Here is a 20,107-nt window from a genome sequence, read left to right as displayed (position 1 = left end):
TGTCCTTTTTCTGCAAGTCTTAATTTAATGTTCAAAATTAATCAGTGATAAGATTAATTTCTGGTAATATGCAGTCTCACCACATCTGATTATTATGCACAAGCAAAAGACAGAATACACTTCAGAAAAAATAAACAAAAAACACAACAGGTAGCTGAGCCGATTATGTGCATGTATTATTTAGTTCCAAATCCAAAAGGGGATGACAAGACAAACAGCAGAAAAGGCAATTTAAACAAGACTTTCTTTATTGGACAGTGAGACCAGTTAGCCAACAGCAGACTTCCCGCTCAATCACACCTAAAACTTCTGGAACTGCTTCTTGGCTCCAGCAGCCTTTGTCACTTTGAGGACGTTGAACCTCACGGTCTTGCTGAGTGGTCGGCACTCTCCAACGGTCACAATGTCGCCAACTGTGACGTCTCTGCAGAAAAACACCACAACCAAGACAGATTAACAGGTGGTTGAGGTACCTCTGTCCAAGACCAAGATGATAAACATTTAGTATTTGAGCAGGAGGTGTAAAGCTGCATCAGTATTTGCCATAGGCAGTGTCGTCACAGCTTCTTGAGCTTGGAAGACCATCGTGAGAAAAAACATCATTTGCAGCAAATTATGATGTACTTTTTTGGCAAGACCATAACATCACATGAACTGACATTTAGACACACCTGTAACAGAACTATTGACAAAAAAATTGTAGGTTAAATGCCTTATAGTTAACAATTGCAAAATTAAGCCTTATATCAAATTTGGCTGAGGGGAAACAAATTGCTGCACTACTTTCCGCCCCTGAAACCCTGAATAAACAGCAAATCAGAGGTGTAGTACCTGAAGCAAGGTGACAGATGGACAGAGATGTTCTTGTGCCTTTTCTCAAAGCGGTTGTACTTGCGGATGTAATGCAGGTAGTCGCGTCTGATAACAATGGTCCTCTGCATCTTCATTTTGGTCACCACACCTGTAATAGACCACACACAAAAATGGAATATGATTTTCACAGGCGTGTTGAATAGCCTTCTAAGGACATTGAAGTGAACACTCAAACCACAGAGGTCAAAACACTAGAAGGACTTTAAAAATTGCCAGCTTGGTTGTTTTTTTTGTTTGTTTTTTTTAATACTGACTGTCACTCCACTACATCAGTATTGCCATTAGGCATTGTCGTCAGAACCCAGAGGGCTTGGAAGACCATCGTGAGAAAAACATCATTTGCAGGATAAGTGACAAGAAAAAGGAAATTCAGTATGAGTTTGCGGAAGATTAGCCTGTAAAGACACTGGTTCTGGCTTGCTTCATCTGCAACAACGATATATTGATTTGCAGTGAGGAAAATTAAAACACCTTGTTGCTCAACAGAGCAAAAACTGAGGCACCAATACTCACTCTGTGCAGTTTTATTATTATAGCAGAGTGTTTAAATGACAGCAACTTCATGGGCAAACACAGATTCAGCATCCCAAGCCAGTGCGCTCGTGTTTTAAATATACTGTAAAAGTGTTAAACTCACCAGAGAGGATACGGCCACGAATGGAGACATTTCCAGTGAAGGGGCATTTCTTGTCAATGTAAGTGCCGTCAATAGCCTGATAAAAACAAAGGGTATCGTTGGTATCATTGCTCTATACATATTCCCTAGCTATGAAATCAGATCATATTTATAACTCTTGTGTCTGCATCAGTATTGCCAAAAGGCACTATCGTCAGAACCCTGTAGGCTTGGAAGACCATCGTGAGAAAAACATCATTTGCAGCTAACAAAGAAGAATGTTCACAGATGTAGCTTTCTACATTACTTTGGATAATTCTCGGGACAATTTAAGTTACCTCTCTTGGGGTTTTGAAGCCCAGCCCGACACTCTTGTGGTAGCGGGGGAGCTTTTCCTTGACCTCCTTGCCACCATCAGCAACCAGAACACGCTTCTTGTTCTGGAAGATGGTGGGCTGTTTCTGATAAGCCCTCTCGGTCTGTGGAACAAGGAGATCACCGCGTTAAGATCGTGCAACACAAAAACCAAGTTACTGTAAAGATCCATTCACACACCGCCCGGCCTCGCCAGCTAATTTAAGACCAACTTCCTATTATGAAGAAGAACTACGGTCGCCTTTAGCTGAAACGATATATCGTGAGATGACTTATAGGGGAAATATTTTTGATGGGAACCGTTACTGCTTGTAGTTCATACAAAGCAAGGCACTATTAATGAAGAGTTAACTGGTAGCAGGCTAAGCTAACCGAGTTAGCATTCCGGCTAGTTCAATGTTACACGAGGGTATGCAGAACGGCAACAAATACCAGATATAAAAGCCTGAATGTTGTTTGAAATGGCTCAAGGCAGTGTATAAAGAGCATGTAAAGGCACATACTTAATTTACAATGACAAATGTGCTTATTACAATGTAAAAAATATCTATTTCAATTCACCACGCCGTTTTCCTGAACATACTTGTGCATCCGCCATCTTTGCCAGCCGAGTCGTAAAGAGGCCTGTGAATGCGCGCGACGGACGGAAGACTACGAGCCACGGGAAATGACGTTTATGAAAAGGCGAGGCTCAAAAAAATACACACATTTGTTTTTATTGTTACATTAACTTTACGAACTGCTCGATTGAGTTAATAGTGTAAATACAGCCTTTAAACTGTTCATTGTTTATTTGCAGTCCAAGATCTCCCGAAACGTCGTAAACAAGTGTCACGCTGCGGTGAATAGATCTATAAAACAATAGTGGGCGATCGCCCCTCCACCTATTTAACGTTAAGACATCACGTCAGTACATCAGTCCCATCAGCATCAATGAAGATTAGCACATCTGCAGCCGCTAGCAGTTGCAGTTACCTCAAACTATCTGGTCACATAATTGTACGGAAGTAACGTTACTAGCGATCCAAACAAACAACAAGATGGCATCACACCCGGGAGGAGGCGATCAAGGTACTAGCTAGCATTAACAATATTATAAAATTAAATTGAATGTGACAGTGTCGCCAACAGTGTGGTAGACATAGACAACCTGGCACTATAACACTTAACTCTTGTTTTGTGGTTGTAGCTTGTTTGCTTGCTAGCAGTAACATTAGCTGAACTGAGGTTAGCAAGATAGCTAACCTAACGTTAAACGTTAGCCTTACGTTAGCTAGCACTTACTCGGCGTTTTTATAGATAGCTTGGTTAGCTGCCTAGATAGCTATACAGGAGTGAGTTCGCAAATATGTTTGAACAAAACCAAAACAAAGATATCGGGGGACTTTCATTTCACATCGAAAATGTCAAAATTCAAGATAGACAGGTGTCCAATATTTTGTAGCCACAACAACTTCGGTAAATTAACTTAACGTTAGCCTAATTAACTTAGCTATGAACTAACAGACTGTGGGGATTATGTGCTGCCTTTTGTATACTGTAAATGTCTCTCACAAGGTAATTTCACATACAAACAATGCGGATATAAAAAGTAAAGCATATTTTTTATAAAGTGTCCACCTGAATATTTACAATATGAGTAAATATACATTTATGGACAAATAATCAACAAAATGTGCTTTCTTGTCAGTTATTTTAGGTGTGGCTAATCTAATTCAACTAATTGTAAAGTGCGACTTTAGATTCAGATTAAAGTTACAGTAAACATACAGTTATACTAGCAAACATTCTTCAGTCATACACTCATTTAATTCTGTTATGAGTTAACTGGTTGAAACAAGTTGTATCAGCATTTGGATGATTTAACACTGACCTTTGTCTTTCAGGAAATACTAAAGATCAGATACTGGAAGTAGGAGCTGCTTTGTTAAAAGAGTGAGTATATACTTTACATTCTCATTATTGAACTGGGCAAAGAGTCAGATCATACTCATTCATATCTGTCTGTGTCTCCCTGTGTAGTTTCATCTACGAGCGGGTTAGGCAGCATGGAGACAGCAATACTGCAGTGACCAGGGCACAGCTGGGTGGAGGAGAGCTGTGTGACCCACACCACAAGAAGCTTGCCCAGTGCCTGCAGCAGATTGGAGATGAGCTGGATGGCAATGTAGAGCTCCAAAGGTGGGCTACCTGTCTGTGTGTTAGTTCTATCAAATTTGAGGCCTGAGAAATTATGAACTAGTAATAAGTGTATATTTAGCTTCTCCCTAATTGCAAAATGTTGTTTTGCAGGATGATGAACAACTCTTCACTCAGTCCCACAAAAGACGTGTTTATGAAAGTTGCCATTGAGATCTTTTCAGATGGAAAATTCAACTGGGGCAGGGTGGTTGCTCTGTTCTACTTTGCCTGTCGACTCGTCATCAAAGTGAGTTAAGCAGCTCTGTTGTACCTGACCTTATTATAAAAATAGAACAAAGTGAGACATATCTGTATTATGGAATTATGATTGAATAAGAAAGACCTTTAGTCTGAAGTATCTCCTATTCACACCTTCTCAGGCTCTTGTGACCCAAGTTCCTGATATCATCAGAACAATCATCAGCTGGACCATGGACTACCTCCGAGAAAATGTGATCAACTGGATCAGGGAGCAAGGCGGCTGGGTAAGGACCTAGCTAATAAATGCAGTTCAAACTCATCATTTATTAGTTATTGAGCTTCTGCTCCTGATTGCTTGTATGACATATGCTAATATTTGTGTCTGTTGTTCATGATTTTTAGGAGGATATTCGTTCCTACTTTGGCACACCCACATGGCAGACGGTGGGGGTTTTCTTGGCTGGTGTCCTCACCACTGTTGTAGTCATTCGCAAGATGTGAGGGGTTCGTGAAGAGCAGACAGGTGAAAGGTGGGAGGAACTACGTCTGAGGGAAATGGGGACAGGAACAAGAATATGAAAGAACAACTGAAAGAGAACAGAAGGAAGTCATGGCAGAGTGAACGAGTTGTACAGGAAGACCAGGTATTCGGACAGGAAGAGCCACTCTTCGTTTCTGCCTCCCTTTCATTTCCAAGGATTGGGGGTTAGACAGAACTCACTGTTGCATCCATGATCCCTACGCCACTGAGGAAGTGAGCTGTGCAAGATTACATGCACAAAATGGGGGGTGGGAAGTTTGTCAGACTTGAACAGGGAATGCATTTTAAGTAATTTATTTTTTACTCAGTACAGATTAAAAAAAAGTCACTGCATTCTGTTTTCTGCCCTAAAAGATATATGGACTGAACATTTTTGATGATGTTTAGAGATTCCTTTCTGTATTATTTTCATTGTAGTTTTATTTTTGTTCCATTTTTGTTCCACTCAGATTGATTTTCTGATCTTCCCACTCTCCATCCATCTCATGGTGTCTGTATGCTAGCGAATCCATCTTCAATACGTATTTGTGAGCATTTACTGGTGTTAATCTGTAATGATCTAATGGCAATGAACGTGTTGGAGGGTGTTCACATCCTATAAAGTAAAAAGAGATATTTTTTGCAAACACTTATTAGATTTACCAAGAAGATGATATAGATGAAGAGAAATTACACCTCCAAAAATATTTGGACTTGAACAACCCCAAATAACTCCTCCCCTTGAATGCACAGCTAAACCTTACTTAAGTAGATAATAAAAGTGCCACAATAGCTGGACAAAGTTATGTTTACATTCAACATGAATCATCACATAGTTAAAAGGTCACATGATCTCAGCAGAATGAAAGTAAACTGAATCTAAATTCGTATCTTGTGTAACATTTAATAATATGCTGCCTTTCTGCATTTTGACCAGCATTGTGACCTTAAAGTGGCTCCCACTTCAAAAAAAAAAAAATGTTGTCGGTGTTATGAATTGAGCCACATGCCGTGAACTGATGTTTTCTGTGGTCTATGGATGATGTCGCACTTCAGACACAGAAAGCACTGGATTGCTCACAGATGCTTACCTCACTTCACACATATTCATAGTACTGTATTTTTACGTGAGTAATTCAAACTGCAATCTTATCTACACAGAAAATGGCTTTTTATACATTTTTCTTGTTCGTCAGTGCCTTGGTGTTTTTTTTACTAAGAAATCACTTTGATATACTCCAATTTTCACCTTTTTTCTATCAATATTTGTAAAACTGAAATTAGTTTCCAGTCTAGAGTCTGAAAATCTTTTTGCAGTGACATTGTATGTTGTAATATGGAAAATAAATCTTTTAACTCTTACTGTGGCTATGGTTATGTATAATTTGTGTAGGAATGAGGATTATATTCAACAGGCTTACAGCGGTACCACTACGAAAAATGAATCTGATTATTAAACACAATTAAACCATTTACCTCAGCTGGACTCTTAGAGGCTGCAAGATTCACAACAAACTCATGATGTTTAGCAATGCTGGCAACATAGCTCTTTGGTTGGCATGCTAACACACTACACTAACATGGTAAGTATTATACCTTAGCATCAGACTCTTACTCCTGTTTAACTGCATTAACATAATTGGAGCAAAAAATATAAACTGACTTGAGGGAGGTATAGGATATATAAATTACGTAATTTTTTTCTTAGCAAATTACATGACAGTTAAGATACTGAATTATTTTTCCAAAGTAGACAGGGTTCATACTACAGGGAGCATAAATATGCTTAGGAAATGTAATGGTAATCTGTTTGTTAGATTTTGATATTGCTCGTGCATAAGTAGAAAATATGGCCTGAGGACAGTGCTGGGGAAAAGGTCGGGAGAGGTCACCAAAAACCATTGAGTCAACCTTTAGGGCTCATGAAAATCCACAGCTAATGTCATGGAAATCCAGGCATTGCAGTAACTTTAGGTAAGACGACAACTTTCAACTTATAAATTGTCTTTCAAGGGGATTTTTGCTTTCATGGTGGCGATAGAGGAAAAGTCAGAGGGTCATGAGATAATTACAAATCATTCTGTGGGGACTATGATTTCTGTACCAAATATAATAACAATCTGGCCAGTACTTGTCTTACTCTGGACTTAGGTCTTAGGCAGATGACTTACTGACATCTCCATCCTTTGGGCCCTGCAACCAGTGGGGCACAAACACAATATACCTGACGACTACAGTATGTGACTGTTTTGTATTTGTTGGTGGGCATAATTTTAGTTTTAGGATGTCGCTCACAGTGTAAGCAGACTGAAATACTGTTTATATTTTTTACATTTATAACTTAAAAATGGCAATTAAGTCTAACTTCATAGAATGTTATTGAGAGACAAAACAAATCCCAGATAAAGTAATTAGAATACAGCAGAAATGTTCATGATCACTGTGTGGAATTGTGAACTTATTAATCAATGTGGTATTACAGACTGGATTGTGAATAAGTGAGATCAATAATGCATCACAAGCTGCATTGTTTCATATATTGTTTAATGACTCATTGTAAAAACATCACAGTGGCCAAAAAACCTCAGTGCTTTGACAGAGTAACGAGCACTTTACAGACAAAAAGACACAACAGCCCCCCATTATTGCATTTAAAACATGAGACACGTTTGCTAAAAAGGCATATACATTTTTACCATTCATGAAAGCATGGTCCTCGCATATTGAGACAATTCAACAGATGACCACATGTTCAACAGTTAAGATGACACTGTGGCCGATGGAAGGAGAGAGCTGTGGGCTCTATCTCGTCTCCAGCACCCCGTCTCTGATCCTCCACCTCCAGGCAGAGCTGAAGTCTGGAGCAGGAACACAGCAGAGCTCCAGGCCGGACTCCTGCACCTCCTCATCGTGAGCAACCTGCTGGCCCTGCTGGGTTTCCAAGGTGAAAACCCTCTCAGAGATCTAAAAAGGCACATAAGCATTAAACAAGTGTAATCCTGCTCTTTACAAACACTGAAACAGACTAACACAAATAGCTGTTTTTACACATGAGCGTGTGAGACTGCTAGCCCTCACCTGATCACTGATTCCAGTGGCGATGTGGCCCACCTTCACACGGCGCGTCTCTCTGATGCGGATGCTTGTCCTGTTGAAGTCTCTGATGCAGACATCCACCCCTGAGCCAATCACAGAGCAGAGAGATACACATGGCGTAAGAGCAAATTATATCACGTTACATGAAATAGTTTAAAAGAATTGAGATGTTAATGTTTTATCTCACCTTCAAAACAGCAGGCTGGTGGTAGTTGTGTGTGACTCAGCAAATCTATACTGAAAACCTGCACATCAGCCTGACTGTTGTAGGAGCAGACTCCAGAGCTGAAGTCGTCTCCTGGGCTCAGGGACCAGCGGCCAGAGTCCTGGAATAATGGGTTAAAAAAAGAGGAACACAGGCCAAACTGTTAATAAATGGATGAACACCACGTTATCAATCCAAACTGTCACAATCTCATCATGATTGCTACACGGCTTTCAAATTGGGATGTATATCAGCAAAACATTTTTTTTGTCTTAACAAATTCCACTATTTTGGATCTATGTGTAGCAAGACGATGATTAGACAAAGTGATGATTTGGATCCTGATTGATAACTCAGATCCTTATTTACTAGTTATCAATCTCACTCCAACTGTTTGCCTTCTGCACAGTGTGAAGTAAAATAAAGATGTACTCATTTGTGAATTTTGGGTTACCTTTTTGTCCCATGGTTCCCAATTGGAATAAGGGTCGCTGCTGAGACAAGACAAGAGCTGCTCCTGCATCTCAGCAGGGTGAAGCTGTGACAGACTGCTCAGATAGAAATCTGCAAACAAGCAGGAAAACAATGAGTAGAGTTCAAACACTTAACACAAGAAAATAAGCAGAACACTGACAGAAACCTCACCTCGCTCCAGTTTACGTAGCTCAAGTTCAGGCACAGTGGTGATCTTGTTGCCCCTCTTGTAGTTTGGCTCAGAGATCAGCATTTGTGGACAGAAAGGTGAGCTTCGCTTTGACTCATTAGAATTAGCCTCCTTCTCTTCATCGTCATCATCCATTTCCTTCATCCTCCTCCCTGCTGTGATCAATTTCTCAACAGAGTCTTGATATTCCTCCTCAGCCTCATATTCAGCGCTGCTATTGATAAGTTGCAGGGAGTCGGGAGGTTTGTTGGCAATACACAGGGGCTCTGTGTAGGGTCCCTTCATTGGGCTGGTGAGTCCTCCCACTGCAATCACACAAACACAACACAACACATTAAGTCTTTACAAACTGTAGATGATGGTGCATCCAAGAGGGTAATTTCCACTGATGATAGAGGGGACATGTCCCCCCGGTCTTTTAAAATCCTGTTTTTGCCCCCCTCGCTTTTATAGTCTGATTTTCTTACTGCAGTGTCTTTGAACTTTGCCCTTAGTTTTGCCTCTCAGGCTACATACAGGCTGCCCTACTTTATTGGTGAAGGTTGTTGGGGCTGTATTCAGCCTGAAAGGAATACCTGCAGACACTTCTCAGGGCTGTAAAAAGGTACTGCCAACTACCCTTTTCAGTCAGTCCAAGACAAGACAGTAAACACAGATCTCTTTGTAGCAAATACTACATTATATATCAGAAAGTTATCAGGTCTCTACAAAGGAAAAAGGGGTTACAATCCAGAGGTTTACATAGCATTTTTATTTTTGTTATACTACCGTTATTAAAGAAAGCACAATAACCAATTTTACCATAATTTGTCATTTGCTCTATTGATTTAAAACCATCTGAAACCAAACCTATGCCCCTGGATGTTTCGCTTGCATTGATATGAACAAAAAAATGCAATGCAGGTTTAGTTACCTTCTTTCAGAGCTCTGGCAGTTTTTGCTTTGAGGTCAGATGCTGATGCTCTTTTGGTTGGATCCTTCTGAAGTCCCGCTTTGATAACTTCAGCTGTGAGAGGGCTACAGTCAGGTGGGATCTCTCTCAGAGGCGGAGGCTCGTTAGCAATCTGTAACCATCACGAAAAGGGACTCAGTCAAAGTCTGCTGTGAAGAGCGGACTGAACACCTGCGATGAAACAGCAGAGTGTACTGTCTGTGTGTTGCTGTGAAGTATACCTTCAGGTAAAGTCTACAGGTGTAGTATCTTGTCCAAGGTTGACACCCATTGAGCATGTGCAGTAACATACAGCAGCTGCTCCACACATCTGCTTTTGCTCCGCGGGGTTCCCCTTTTACAATCTCAGGGGCCATGTGGGTCTCTGAGCCCTTCAGATCTGCATTGAATTACATTGGGAAAACAATGAATTAAGACATGGAAGTAGATAAATTACCCATCTTCTTAAATGAATCGCTAAAGTTACACAGTATTTACCTTTAGATCCACTGAGGCTCTGTCCCTGATTGTCAAGTCTCTCTGCATGTCCAAAGTCACACAGAAAAGTGTCTCTACCGTCCTCCGACAGCAACACATTGTCAGCTGTGGGAAACAAGCAGAGTCAATAGTCTACAGCATAAATCTTAACACTACTCAGTGCTCTCCATAGCACCTGGTTGATTTCCATGACTTGTGCAGTGGTTTATGGATGACATAATTAGTAACAGGGCAGCTGCACAGGCAGTCTACAGACAAAGTAACAAAATAAGAGGGAAACATGAAGTCACTGAGGGACAGGTGCTGTAAAAAACACTTTAATATGAATGTGGAGTCTAGTAACAAACAGACAGCAGAAAAAGAGATTTGGCATTTCTGCCTTGCTTTTCGAGACAGACACCAGGTGGCGCCCGAGCTGCAACGGCACAATCACGCTGTTTGTTTTTTTACTCTTCCTCTACCTTTGTTCCCTTTCTGTTTTTCTGTTTCCTTCTTTTTTATACTTTTTTCAATTTTGTTTTTATCATCTGCCTTCTTTCTGTCTTTACTGTCTCTGTCTGTACTTTATTCTCTCTCACTTCTCTCGCTAACTACTTCCTGCTCCTCATCCCATCCCCCCTCTCTGTTTCATTCTCCTTTTCTTTCTTGCTCTCCTGATTCTGTGCACATGCGCTGTTTCTAAAGAGCAGTGGTGAGTCACACTGTGGGAAATTCCCAGCCCTTCGCCTTCTCTGTGGTAGTCTGGTTTCACAACACAGGTGCTGAGGATCAAATCTAGGCTGTATCTATGACACTTGTGTTCCACACAACAGCTGCACCAAGACAAAGTCCTCTGATGAGAACTAATTAGAAATCTGACTTACTCTCTGTATGTTTTTGTTTTCAAGCTGACACATTTAGTTTTACTGTTATTACTGTTGTGCTACTTTGATCTGTATATTTACTGCTGTTAAAAATATATTCTGAACGTGTTTATGGACCGATGCCAATATCTGATGTCTGTGTTTTGGTCTAATCACTGTTTTTAGTTAACATTTACATTCATATTTTAGACAATTCATCACTCTACAGACAGTGGACTGTAGAGAAACATATCTAAGAAGACACAGGAATGTTACTATCAAGTTGTAGGCAATAAAGAGATAAACAGTTTTTTGGGAGGAAAAAGTAACAAAATCTGCTACTTGCTTTGCTTTTGTTGCATTTCAGAAAATCTATTTAGACAACAAAATATTTGTACTACGATGATGGTTAATTTGAGGTTAAACCTAGTGGGTTCAAAACAAATTTAAATAAAAGTACCACAGTATATGTCTTCTTATGTCTCTATGTCTTCATAAAACTGTTGGAGGGATTTTAGTTATGACTTTAGTTACTAGTAGTTATTACTAGTAATTATGTGGCTTAACGATACACATTCAAGAGATCAAATCAGTTTTCTTTGTGGCATCACCATTTGTGTTTTGACTTTTCAGTATAACTGAGATGAGACTTGAACATTACTTTAACTGTTGTAAATTTGTGAACAAAAAAGACAAAATATCCCTTTGTATAACGTACCTTTAATGTCTAGATGAACCACTTTTTTCTTCACTAAGTACTCCAACGCTGTTGAGACTTGTGAGTGGTAGTGGAGACTTAGATCCTCTGGCAGCCGGCCACGCTCCGCTATCAGCTGGCCTAGGGAGCCTGGAATAACAGATAAGACCAGGATAAAGACTATATTAATATTTACTAATACAAAGTATCTGATTCAACTATTCATTCTATTATGGAATGGAATTTGATGACAAAGGAAAAGTGTGAGATATTTCATTGTGTATCAAACAGGCCTCTCCCATCACAGATGTTTGGTGTAATTTGGACCATAACACTTCAAGGACGCTCAAACAGTCATTTCTAGCATCCCAGAACCACCCACTTCCACATCTCAACACTAATCACATCCGTATTTCTGTAATCTGCATTTTCCTCATGTTGCACCTAGTGTACATGTGTTTGCACTTAATTCATCACATCTCAACCCAACCATTTCCAACCTCACCCTCAATCTCAACAGCAGCAGCAGTGATTACTGAATGTGCTGTGAAAGGCAGAAGTGACGCTTGTTTACCAGATTTGTGGTCCATGAAAAGGACAACATTGGGCCCCTCTCTGACCACTCCAAAGAGTTCCACCACACGAGGAGATCTGAGGGCACTCCACGCACCCACCTCCTCACTGCTGAACCTCCTAAGGGCGATCTATGAGGAAAGGATGGAACAAAAGAGTGAGCAATCAGAGCACACTTTAAAACCAGGTAGTATAAAAAAAATAAAGAGGGCGGTATGCTCTGCATTACCTTTTTGACAGCAAATCTGAAGCCTGTGTTGACATCTTGAGCACTGTGTACTTCACCATAGGAGCCTTCCTTGATGAACTGTGAGAGGACATATTCCCTCCCTTCCTTGTATTCAGAGTCCACAGGCTGGATTTTCTGATAGAGAAACAAGTTAGTTTGGTTGAACCACATTTTAAACCAAGACAGAAGACAGAAAATGGACTGTCGTAAAGAAGAACGTACTTCATTATAAAAGATTATTCCCTCATTGCTGACAGAATGAGCTGCTGAGAGCTCATCTTCCTCTTCTCTTGCCTCCCACTCCACATCTTTGAAAAAGGGCTGTGCGTAGCATGGGTCCCCCTGACTGACGCTGCCCCTGAGGCCAGCAAGGGCCAGAGAATAGTCTCCCAGACTGCTGAGGGAGTCTGAGTCGCTGTCCTGCCCATAGGAATGGTGACTGGACAGGGAGCTGCAGACCTGGTCCCTCCAGTTCAGAGGAGAGCAGCTGGAGCCTGTGTTGTAGATCTGTCGGCTGTAGAGAGAGGGCCCTCTGTCCTGCTCTTCTGAGCTTTCAATGCTGCTACAGCAAGAAGTAAGAGACGACTCCTCCTACAGGAGACAAGCAAAAAGCAGGGTTGATCAGACAATGTTTACATTCTCAGGTGAGTTTGCTCAGGGGCTGAACGTTCGAGGCCATGACAGGCAGCTTTGTCTGAATTCAGTGATTCACTTCACACAACACAGGAAAGCTAATGTTTGCACGGGAATGTCTAGAGATCAAGCCTCCGACTGCCAAAGAATGTGGCAATTTGTACTCGAAGATGATTCACAAGAACAACACTGCAAGCACTCTCAGTTCTTTTAAGAATACAAGAGTATACAATGTTCCAACCTACTTCTTAATAGCAGTTTGAATAGCTATTTCATAAGCAAGACTCAATGAGATGTGAAGAATAACCAGATTTCTTACCAGGATCTGGACCAGAGAACTTCCACTCTCCTGTTCAGGGACTCCAGAAGGCATTCGATGTCTGTGTCGCTGCTTCTCCTTCTTCTTCTCCAGTTTTTTCTTCCCCTTGCGCTTCTGTCTCTTCCTGGTTTTCTTTCTTGGGATGAGCTGTGCTGATGAGCTGCTCGGCTCCTGGATGGAGGCTGTGGTTGGGCATGCCACATTGTTGTGCTCTGAGGAAAGACTGAAGCAGAAGTATGGCAACGATGTAAATTCCAAACATGGCATTAAACAATTCAGTATAGCCTCTGTAAACGAATATGAAGTGTGAAATGCAGAAACAATGTTGTCATGGTAATGTCATACCTGCTGGTGAAGCAGTTAGGGGAGGGAACAAAGGAACGTTCAAGACAGGATGGACTAAACTCTTGGGATTCCTGGGCTTCACCTGAGGAGAGCATGGTGTTAATGTTTAATTCTCTGTCCACGCACAGTTATTTGATTTATTATATTTTAAAAATCAAAAAGACATAATTACATTCAGCTTGGGCAATGAAGGTTGAGGTCTTCAATGGCATTTTTCCCACTTGCTCTGCAGTCCCATGTGTCAAGAGTTTATTTAATTTAGGATTAAAGGCTATGTAGTTCATTTTACTGTCCTTCCCCTCCTCTTCCTCCTCCTCCGTCTCCTGGTCCGCAGCTGAGCAGGATGGGTATGACCCCTTCAGCTCAGCCTGGGATGACCCGGAGAACGGTGATGTTGAGTTAAAAATCCTTTGCCTCACCGCCATTTCATCTGCTGGATCTGGAAAGAGAAAACATCATAAGCAACTGATTAATACAAGTGCTTTCTCAACAATTGTAAAAAATAACAATATAAATCTCATACACCGGAACCTCTTCTCTGAAATCTTGGTGTCATTTTTGGGAAACCTTCAATGTCATTGTGTCTCTGAGAAAAAACTGATCAAATATGTTTGTAGATGAGTTGACATGCTGGCTGTGTTTCATTCATGTGACTTTTCAAAATGAAAACAAGTTTATAATAGGCCTGCAACTAATGGGGCTGCTATTAATTGTTAATTATTTTCTCAATTAATCTTTTTTTTTCTATTAAAAAAAAGCCCTGTAATTTCCCACAGCCCAAGTGGATGTCTTCAAATGTCATGTTGCCCGGCCAACAGTTCAGAACCCAAAGATATTTAGTTGACTCACATATCATTATCATATATGACAAACAAAACCATTAAATCCTTACATTTGAGAAGCTGGTTACAGCAACTGTTTGGCATTTTTGCTTAAAAAATTATTAAAACGATTGTTTTTTAATCAAAATTGTCGCAGATTCATTTTTTTATTGGCGCTGCAGCTAGTTTATAATATTTATTATTTTAAATTATATTATAATATTATTATTTTAAAGTGTAAATGCAATGGCAATATAGTATTTATGTCCTTTACAAACTGCACATTCAATTGATTATTACATTAAAACTGATTTAGTTAAACATGTTGATGTATCGACATGATGTTACTGCATCATGTCGATACAATGAATCACATGGCTGCTGCCTATCATTGCTTGTGACTGAACACAGACCTTTTTACTATCTGCTGTGAGAGTGATAGTGATCCTAAACTGGATAGTGACAACCAAATATGTCTTATTTTCAAGTTAAACATTTTACTAACTTTTATTTGTTTGGGTTTTTTTATTTGATTCATTTAGTTCTTAATGTTTTATTTGTTTATTTTTAAGGTGCACTGGGTAATACCACTAGGCTGAAAAAGTTTATTTTGTTATTTTCAGGATCACCAATTGTAATCAAGCGAAGCAGAAGAGCTCAAAAACTTGACTCATCTTAAGATGAGATGTTTACTCTTGTCAACAGAACTATGCACACACTTCAATGCAACAATGACAGGCTTTGTATTGTGGTTAAGTACATATTAATCTGCTTCTTTATAGCTTGTTTAAAGTTTAACATATTGGACTTTGTCAAGCAAGTTTAGGATTGCGATGATCACTTGATCAGAAATGAACTGAAACTTGAAGGTTTGCGGTGGACAGATGAGACAGGAAATTCAACCCTGGCGTTGTTTTGACAGTTGCAACTGTGTCGTTAAAGGCAAGTGCTCTGTTTCAGTCAGAGGAAGTAAACTACAGCACATTAGCCACAGCCGGGCTGAATTTCCAATAAAAATTTGTTGACTGCTGATGGCTTGGAGGTTATGATCGTCAAAAAATGTTTGACTGTAAAATCAGCACACTCAGATACACTCTTTTCATCTTAGCACTGGTTATACGCATTAAATGCAGTTTGAAAGGCACAAACTTTGAGTTGTAGCATGTTGCATTACACTTAACCGAAGCTTCTCCCTGTCACTCAGCTTACTGCACATATACATATAGATATTCTTGATAGAGGTCATACCAGGATTAATCCTGAGATCTTGACTAAAACAATCACATGGCTGCCAAAAAAGTTTCCCAGTAATTTTGGCATATTCTTGCTCTTAACAATACTAACACAAGTAATACTAAAGAAAAACTGACATCAAACTGTAGTCAAATTTAAATGAAAGCTGTTTAAGTTTAGTAACGTCATTACCTTGTGTGCCGACTTCATGCACTGCAAGATTATCTAGAACAAAGCAATTCAACTGTCACTTCCTTCTTAAGACGCTGCACCGGTGCTGAAAGCACAGCAGCGCAACACCACACCCCGATGAATTTACGTGGAAAGGAAATAGAGAAAAACCCACTGCAATAAACACAACCACAAAAGCAACTCTGTATATGTGTGAGGCAGAGGGGCGTGTACACGTACCGACAGATGCCAGTTTGAACTGCTGTCTTTCTCCTGTGTATCTGCTCTCAATAACCTGTCATCTACATTAGTAAAATTAGGTGCTGTGTTTGTCTGCCTCGTCCTTCATGCTCTGATTCTCAGTAACTTCTTGGCTCAGGCTCGGCTCACTGCTCTGCTTGATGCTGGCTCTCAGCCAACCAGGGGGAGGAGCTGGCTGACAATGACTTATGGGAAATGCATCTCCACTTCCCCATATTCCCCCCTCCCTCCGCTCCCTCCAATAGGGCTGGCTTACTTGCTCTTCTCTCTGACTAGATTAAAGGATAACATTCAGTTATGCTTTTGATGATCAACTGTGAACTATGGACAATGACAAAAGCAGAACATCAGCTCTCTGTGGCCTATGCCTATCCAGATATACTTAGGCTTTACTCTTAGAAGAATTAACAATGGATGTGATCTTTACAGCATAGCATCAAAGTCAAATTAAAAGCAGAATATGGACAAATAGATGTTTGCTAATTAAGTCAAAAATACTACAGAACTGTCACATCGCTGTGAGCATGTTGTTAAAAGAGACTCTGTAATTTGGGATGAGTTTCTGACGTTCTGCACACACCCACAATACTAATGAAATGTAAAGTGTTTTGTGACGTTTCATGTGCTCTGATATCCTAATGAGCATGTGCCCTGTGTCACATGTCATGTCACACACCCACACACTCTCCACTATATGTTAAAAACTAACATCAACAACAATACAGAGTTTTCTTTAGGACAATCTGATATTATAAGGAAAGAAAAATATAGAAAATATTTAAGTATAACTTTATCAAACGATACAGGATATAAAACTGAGATCATGCAGTTAGGGATGCAACTAACAATTATTGTCATTCATTATTGGTTATTTTCTTAATTAATCGGTTGGTCTCTAAAAGATTAGTTGATCAACAGAAAATTTATCAGAAAATACTCTGGTTTAAGCTAAAATGTGAATATTTTCTGGTTTTCTTAGTCCTTTATAACAATAAATTGAATGTCTTTGGGTTTTGGACTGTTGGTCGGACAAAACAAGACCAGACGTCACCTTGGGCTGTGGGAAATTGTGATGAGCGTTTTTTGCTATTTGCTGGCATTCTAAAGTAAAGACTAAACGATTAATTAATTAATCAATAACGGAAATAATCATTTGCAGCTCTGGTTTGGTCTGTAAAATATCAGAAAATAGTAAAAAAAAATGTCTACAAATTGCTTCTTTTGTCTGACTGACAGTCAAAAGCTCAAAGATATTCAACTTAAAATGATATAAAACAGAGAAGAATAGCAAATCCTCACAATTAAGAAACTGGAACCAAAGAATGTTTGGCATTTTTGCAAGAAAAAAATTACTTAATTGGCAAAATAAATGATTCTGTCAATCGAGTAATCGCTTAATCGATTAATTGTTTCAGTTCTAAATGCAATAAATACAATACAACCACTGCTGTCTTCAAATTTACAATCAAGCTGAACCTACACCTCTCTGACAGTGTCAACAAGAACTCAAAACTATAAGCTTAAGAGTTTTTACAGGCTGTTGCATTGGATTACATGAGATTGTACACATACATACGCAATAACCTGAAATATTAAATATGAAGTGGAGCAATCCATTGTAATCTAGTTTTGCAGAGAAATCCTGAGCTAAACTCCACATACAGTCAGTGGCTATATTGAGCCGACTTCTGCTGTACACCCACACAGATTAATGAAATTCCAAAGCCTTTAGTAAGGACAGTAAAAAGGGACTCAACCTGAAGTCGGCCACAGAATACACACAGCCAAGCATTCCTTAAGGAAAACGCCGGCTGCTTCTTAGGAAATTGTCCCAGTCCTAAACTACACATGTCCAGAGCATTTCAGAAATCATATGCATGCTATGACTTCAAGTTCTACTCACACTATTCAGTCACATCTCTCTGTGTCTCTTCTACCATCTTCCCTTTTCCCTGTTACTTCCTCACTATTAACTACAATGAAGAAATAAGTGTCATGACAGTAAATAACAATAAAGATTCACTCAGCATGGTTGCACAAATTTTATGGAGCCCTCTGTTCCCAATGATTTCTGCAAATTTTAATTCAACTGATGATGTTCTGTGCATTAATTGTGGGTATTTGAAAATGATAATTCCCCTTGACAATTCTCTGTTTTATATCATTGTAAACTGAAAAACTTTGGATTTTGAATTGTTGGTCAGACAAAACAAGAAACTTGAGGATGTCACCTTGAACTTTGGGAACTTATAATGGGCTTATAACTTATAATCGATAAACGAAAAGAATCGTTAGTTGCAGCCCTACATTCAACATCCAACCTGAAAATTCATCCAAAGCATGTATCCCCTCCAATATCACTATTGTGAATGCCAGGATATTATGCCAAATGGCTTTTTTTTTACACAGAAAAAAGATCAGAAACACATAAACTGAACAAGTGGACTGAAAATTCACAAAACACTAAATTCCATGAGCGATGGTGAAATTCAAAGCAGTAACACTGTGGTATAATAAGTCATGTATAAGCGGTATGTATTTTTTTATATTGTATGCTATGTTAGAATACACTGTAGTTTAATATAGCTATGTAGTGAACTCCTCTATGGTATAGAAGTGCACAGGAGTGGCACCCTACTTTGTACATAATAAACAGATTTTATACAATGTCTTTTCTGCACTTTCTTTCTACTTTGCAGAGGAAAGGAGAGCAGGACACCATTGGTTTCTCATTCAAGGATGGACCCAGTCCACGGCTGCTTAGCTGTAAATGCAGACCAGGAGTTTTACTCTGGGCCAACAATGGTCCGGCATGTATTTGTGCAGTGTGCGAGAAGCAGCAGAACTTGGACTCAACATACAGTACCTGTCAAGGGTGACTAATGTAAACAAATACATCTGCTAGCTATGAGCTAATAATGGTTTAATGTTTAATATTTCAATCAGGCAGATAAGAGCTGATAATGGCATAACATCAAATATATCAATATTGGACAGTATGAAATGAGCATAATAGCTACTCTTATGGAGACTACTAAGTACAGTTAGTGATTAGTGAAGTTAAAATGATCAAAAATCACACCTTTTTCTTGTTTTGTTTTTTTTATGTATTACATGTGCACCATGGTTTTGAATGTACTATTTGTATCTACTGACATGATTCTTATATGTTATTTTCAGATTATAATAGGCCCATTTCTTTTTCTTACAGGTAATATAAAGAGGTCCTGTCATAAGACTTCCATGGCAAACAAAAGCACACAACAACAGCCAGTAGCACTGGAAAAAGTACAAGCTGGAGTACAACAGTTGTTTTAATCATAGACATCTGGCTTCAACAGGCGTATATGCGGTTTTGAAAAAGTTTGGTGACCTGTACTGCCAAACTTACAGTAACAGCAGCCTACCTTTCATCGTGCCGACCTTGTTTTTAACTAATGTCACAAACTGGCAAAATATAACCAAAGAAATATATCTCCTGTTAGCTGTGTTCTTCTTCGAGAGTGTATACGTGCTCTCGGTCTACTAAAAATAATAACTTCCTTCTAGCCACATTCGCCGACATGTCACATAAAAACTTAGACCGACATATTTTTGCCATTCGTTGAAAAGTCGAAATTTTGGAGTAAGAAATCGTTGTCTCATAAAAAATCAAAAAAGACTGAGGTCAAAAACCACTGTCACTAGTTAACCTGTTTCATTTAATGATAAATATACAGTAGATTATTCACTTACCGAGCTTCCTATTAGTAGGCGTCGGCCGATGGCGATCAGATCCGTATCTGGGCTAGCTAGAGAAATGGTTTCCGGTTATTCATTTCAA

The 20,107-nt window shown here is 39.5% G+C and overlaps 3 protein-coding genes and 3 non-coding genes across 10 annotated transcripts; 1 reads left to right on the top strand and 5 right to left on the bottom strand.

Annotated features, from left to right (window-relative positions):
* Window positions 1–230: 230 nt before the first annotated feature.
* On the bottom strand, window positions 231–2,586 carry rps11 (ribosomal protein S11). 2 transcript variants are annotated; one of them, XM_044180220.1, is made up of 5 exons: window positions 2,448–2,586; window positions 1,828–1,968; window positions 1,511–1,586; window positions 832–961; window positions 231–424 (listed from the first exon to the last, which is right to left on the bottom strand). In XM_044180220.1, exons 1-5 carry the CDS (start codon window positions 2,460–2,462, stop codon window positions 301–303), a joined length of 486 nt encoding a protein of 161 aa, XP_044036155.1. In that variant the 5' UTR covers window positions 2,463–2,586; the 3' UTR covers window positions 231–300. The 2 variants fall into 2 exon arrangements, with proteins under 2 accessions (XP_044036155.1, XP_044036154.1); XM_044180219.1 differs by having other exon boundaries at window positions 2,426–2,495.
* On the bottom strand, window positions 524–608 carry LOC122869600. Its single transcript, XR_006376358.1, has one exon. It is a non-coding gene; the product is annotated as a small nucleolar RNA SNORD35 (small nucleolar RNA).
* On the bottom strand, window positions 1,134–1,217 carry LOC122869598. The gene has a single exon (XR_006376356.1). It is a non-coding gene; the product is annotated as a small nucleolar RNA SNORD35 (small nucleolar RNA).
* Window positions 1,670–1,753, bottom strand: LOC122869599. The gene has a single exon (XR_006376357.1). It is a non-coding gene; the product is annotated as a small nucleolar RNA SNORD35 (small nucleolar RNA).
* Window positions 2,587–2,797: 211 nt separating the features above from the next.
* On the top strand, window positions 2,798–6,128 carry LOC122868367 (apoptosis regulator BAX-like). The gene is made up of 6 exons (XM_044180218.1): window positions 2,798–2,935; window positions 3,751–3,799; window positions 3,887–4,045; window positions 4,157–4,292; window positions 4,426–4,530; window positions 4,649–6,128. Exons 1-6 carry the CDS (start codon window positions 2,905–2,907, stop codon window positions 4,745–4,747), a joined length of 579 nt encoding a protein of 192 aa, XP_044036153.1. The 5' UTR covers window positions 2,798–2,904; the 3' UTR covers window positions 4,748–6,128.
* A 1,165-nt stretch (window positions 6,129–7,293) lies between these two features.
* On the bottom strand, window positions 7,294–20,069 carry map3k14a (mitogen-activated protein kinase kinase kinase 14a). 4 transcript variants are annotated; one of them, XM_044180212.1, is made up of 16 exons: window positions 20,020–20,069; window positions 13,971–14,237; window positions 13,799–13,880; window positions 13,454–13,676; window positions 12,724–13,092; window positions 12,502–12,636; window positions 12,274–12,403; window positions 11,721–11,849; window positions 10,161–10,265; window positions 9,905–10,062; window positions 9,645–9,795; window positions 8,713–9,036; window positions 8,522–8,631; window positions 8,050–8,188; window positions 7,845–7,945; window positions 7,294–7,730 (listed from the first exon to the last, which is right to left on the bottom strand). In XM_044180212.1, the coding sequence occupies exons 2-16, from the start codon at window positions 14,221–14,223 to the stop codon at window positions 7,569–7,571; spliced, it is 2,571 nt and encodes an 856-aa protein (XP_044036147.1). In that variant the 5' UTR covers window positions 14,224–14,237; window positions 20,020–20,069; the 3' UTR covers window positions 7,294–7,568. The 4 variants fall into 4 exon arrangements, with proteins under 4 accessions (XP_044036147.1, XP_044036145.1, XP_044036148.1 ...); XM_044180210.1 differs by lacking the exon at window positions 20,020–20,069 and adding an exon at window positions 19,692–19,958; XM_044180213.1 differs by lacking the exon at window positions 20,020–20,069 and adding an exon at window positions 16,264–16,476.
* Window positions 20,070–20,107: the final 38 nt, after the last annotated feature.

This window comes from Siniperca chuatsi, linkage group LG21, assembly GCF_020085105.1.
Source record: "Siniperca chuatsi isolate FFG_IHB_CAS linkage group LG21, ASM2008510v1, whole genome shotgun sequence".
Lineage (NCBI taxonomy): Eukaryota > Metazoa > Chordata > Actinopteri > Centrarchiformes > Sinipercidae > Siniperca > Siniperca chuatsi.
The sequence above is the reverse complement of the archived record's forward strand: the minus strand, read 5'-3'. Positions and strand labels throughout refer to the sequence as shown.

Bases quoted from the DNA above. Each gene is read 5' to 3' on its own strand.
- rps11 (XM_044180219.1), bottom strand. From the start codon at position 2,455: ATGCACAAGTATGTTCAGGAAAACGGCGTG. The intron at 1,587-1,827 runs GTAACTTAAATT...TGTTTTTATCAG, and splicing joins GCTTCAAAACCCCAAGAGAG to GCTATTGACGGCACTTACAT. The intron at 962-1,510 runs GTGAGTTTAACA...GGTCTATTACAG, and splicing joins TCGTGGCCGTATCCTCTCTG to GTGTGGTGACCAAAATGAAG.
- LOC122868367 (XM_044180218.1), top strand. From the start codon at position 2,905: ATGGCATCACACCCGGGAGGAGGCGATCAAG. The intron at 4,046-4,156 runs GTGGGCTACCTG...GTTGTTTTGCAG, and splicing joins GGCAATGTAGAGCTCCAAAG to GATGATGAACAACTCTTCAC. The intron at 4,293-4,425 runs GTGAGTTAAGCA...ACACCTTCTCAG, and splicing joins CCTGTCGACTCGTCATCAAA to GCTCTTGTGACCCAAGTTCC.
- map3k14a (XM_044180210.1), bottom strand. The intron at 13,881-13,970 runs GTAATTATGTCT...TGCTCTCCTCAG, and splicing joins CTTCATTGCCCAAGCTGAAT to GTGAAGCCCAGGAATCCCAA. The intron at 12,404-12,501 runs GTAATGCAGAGC...CTTTCCTCATAG, and splicing joins TCAGATTTGCTGTCAAAAAG to ATCGCCCTTAGGAGGTTCAG.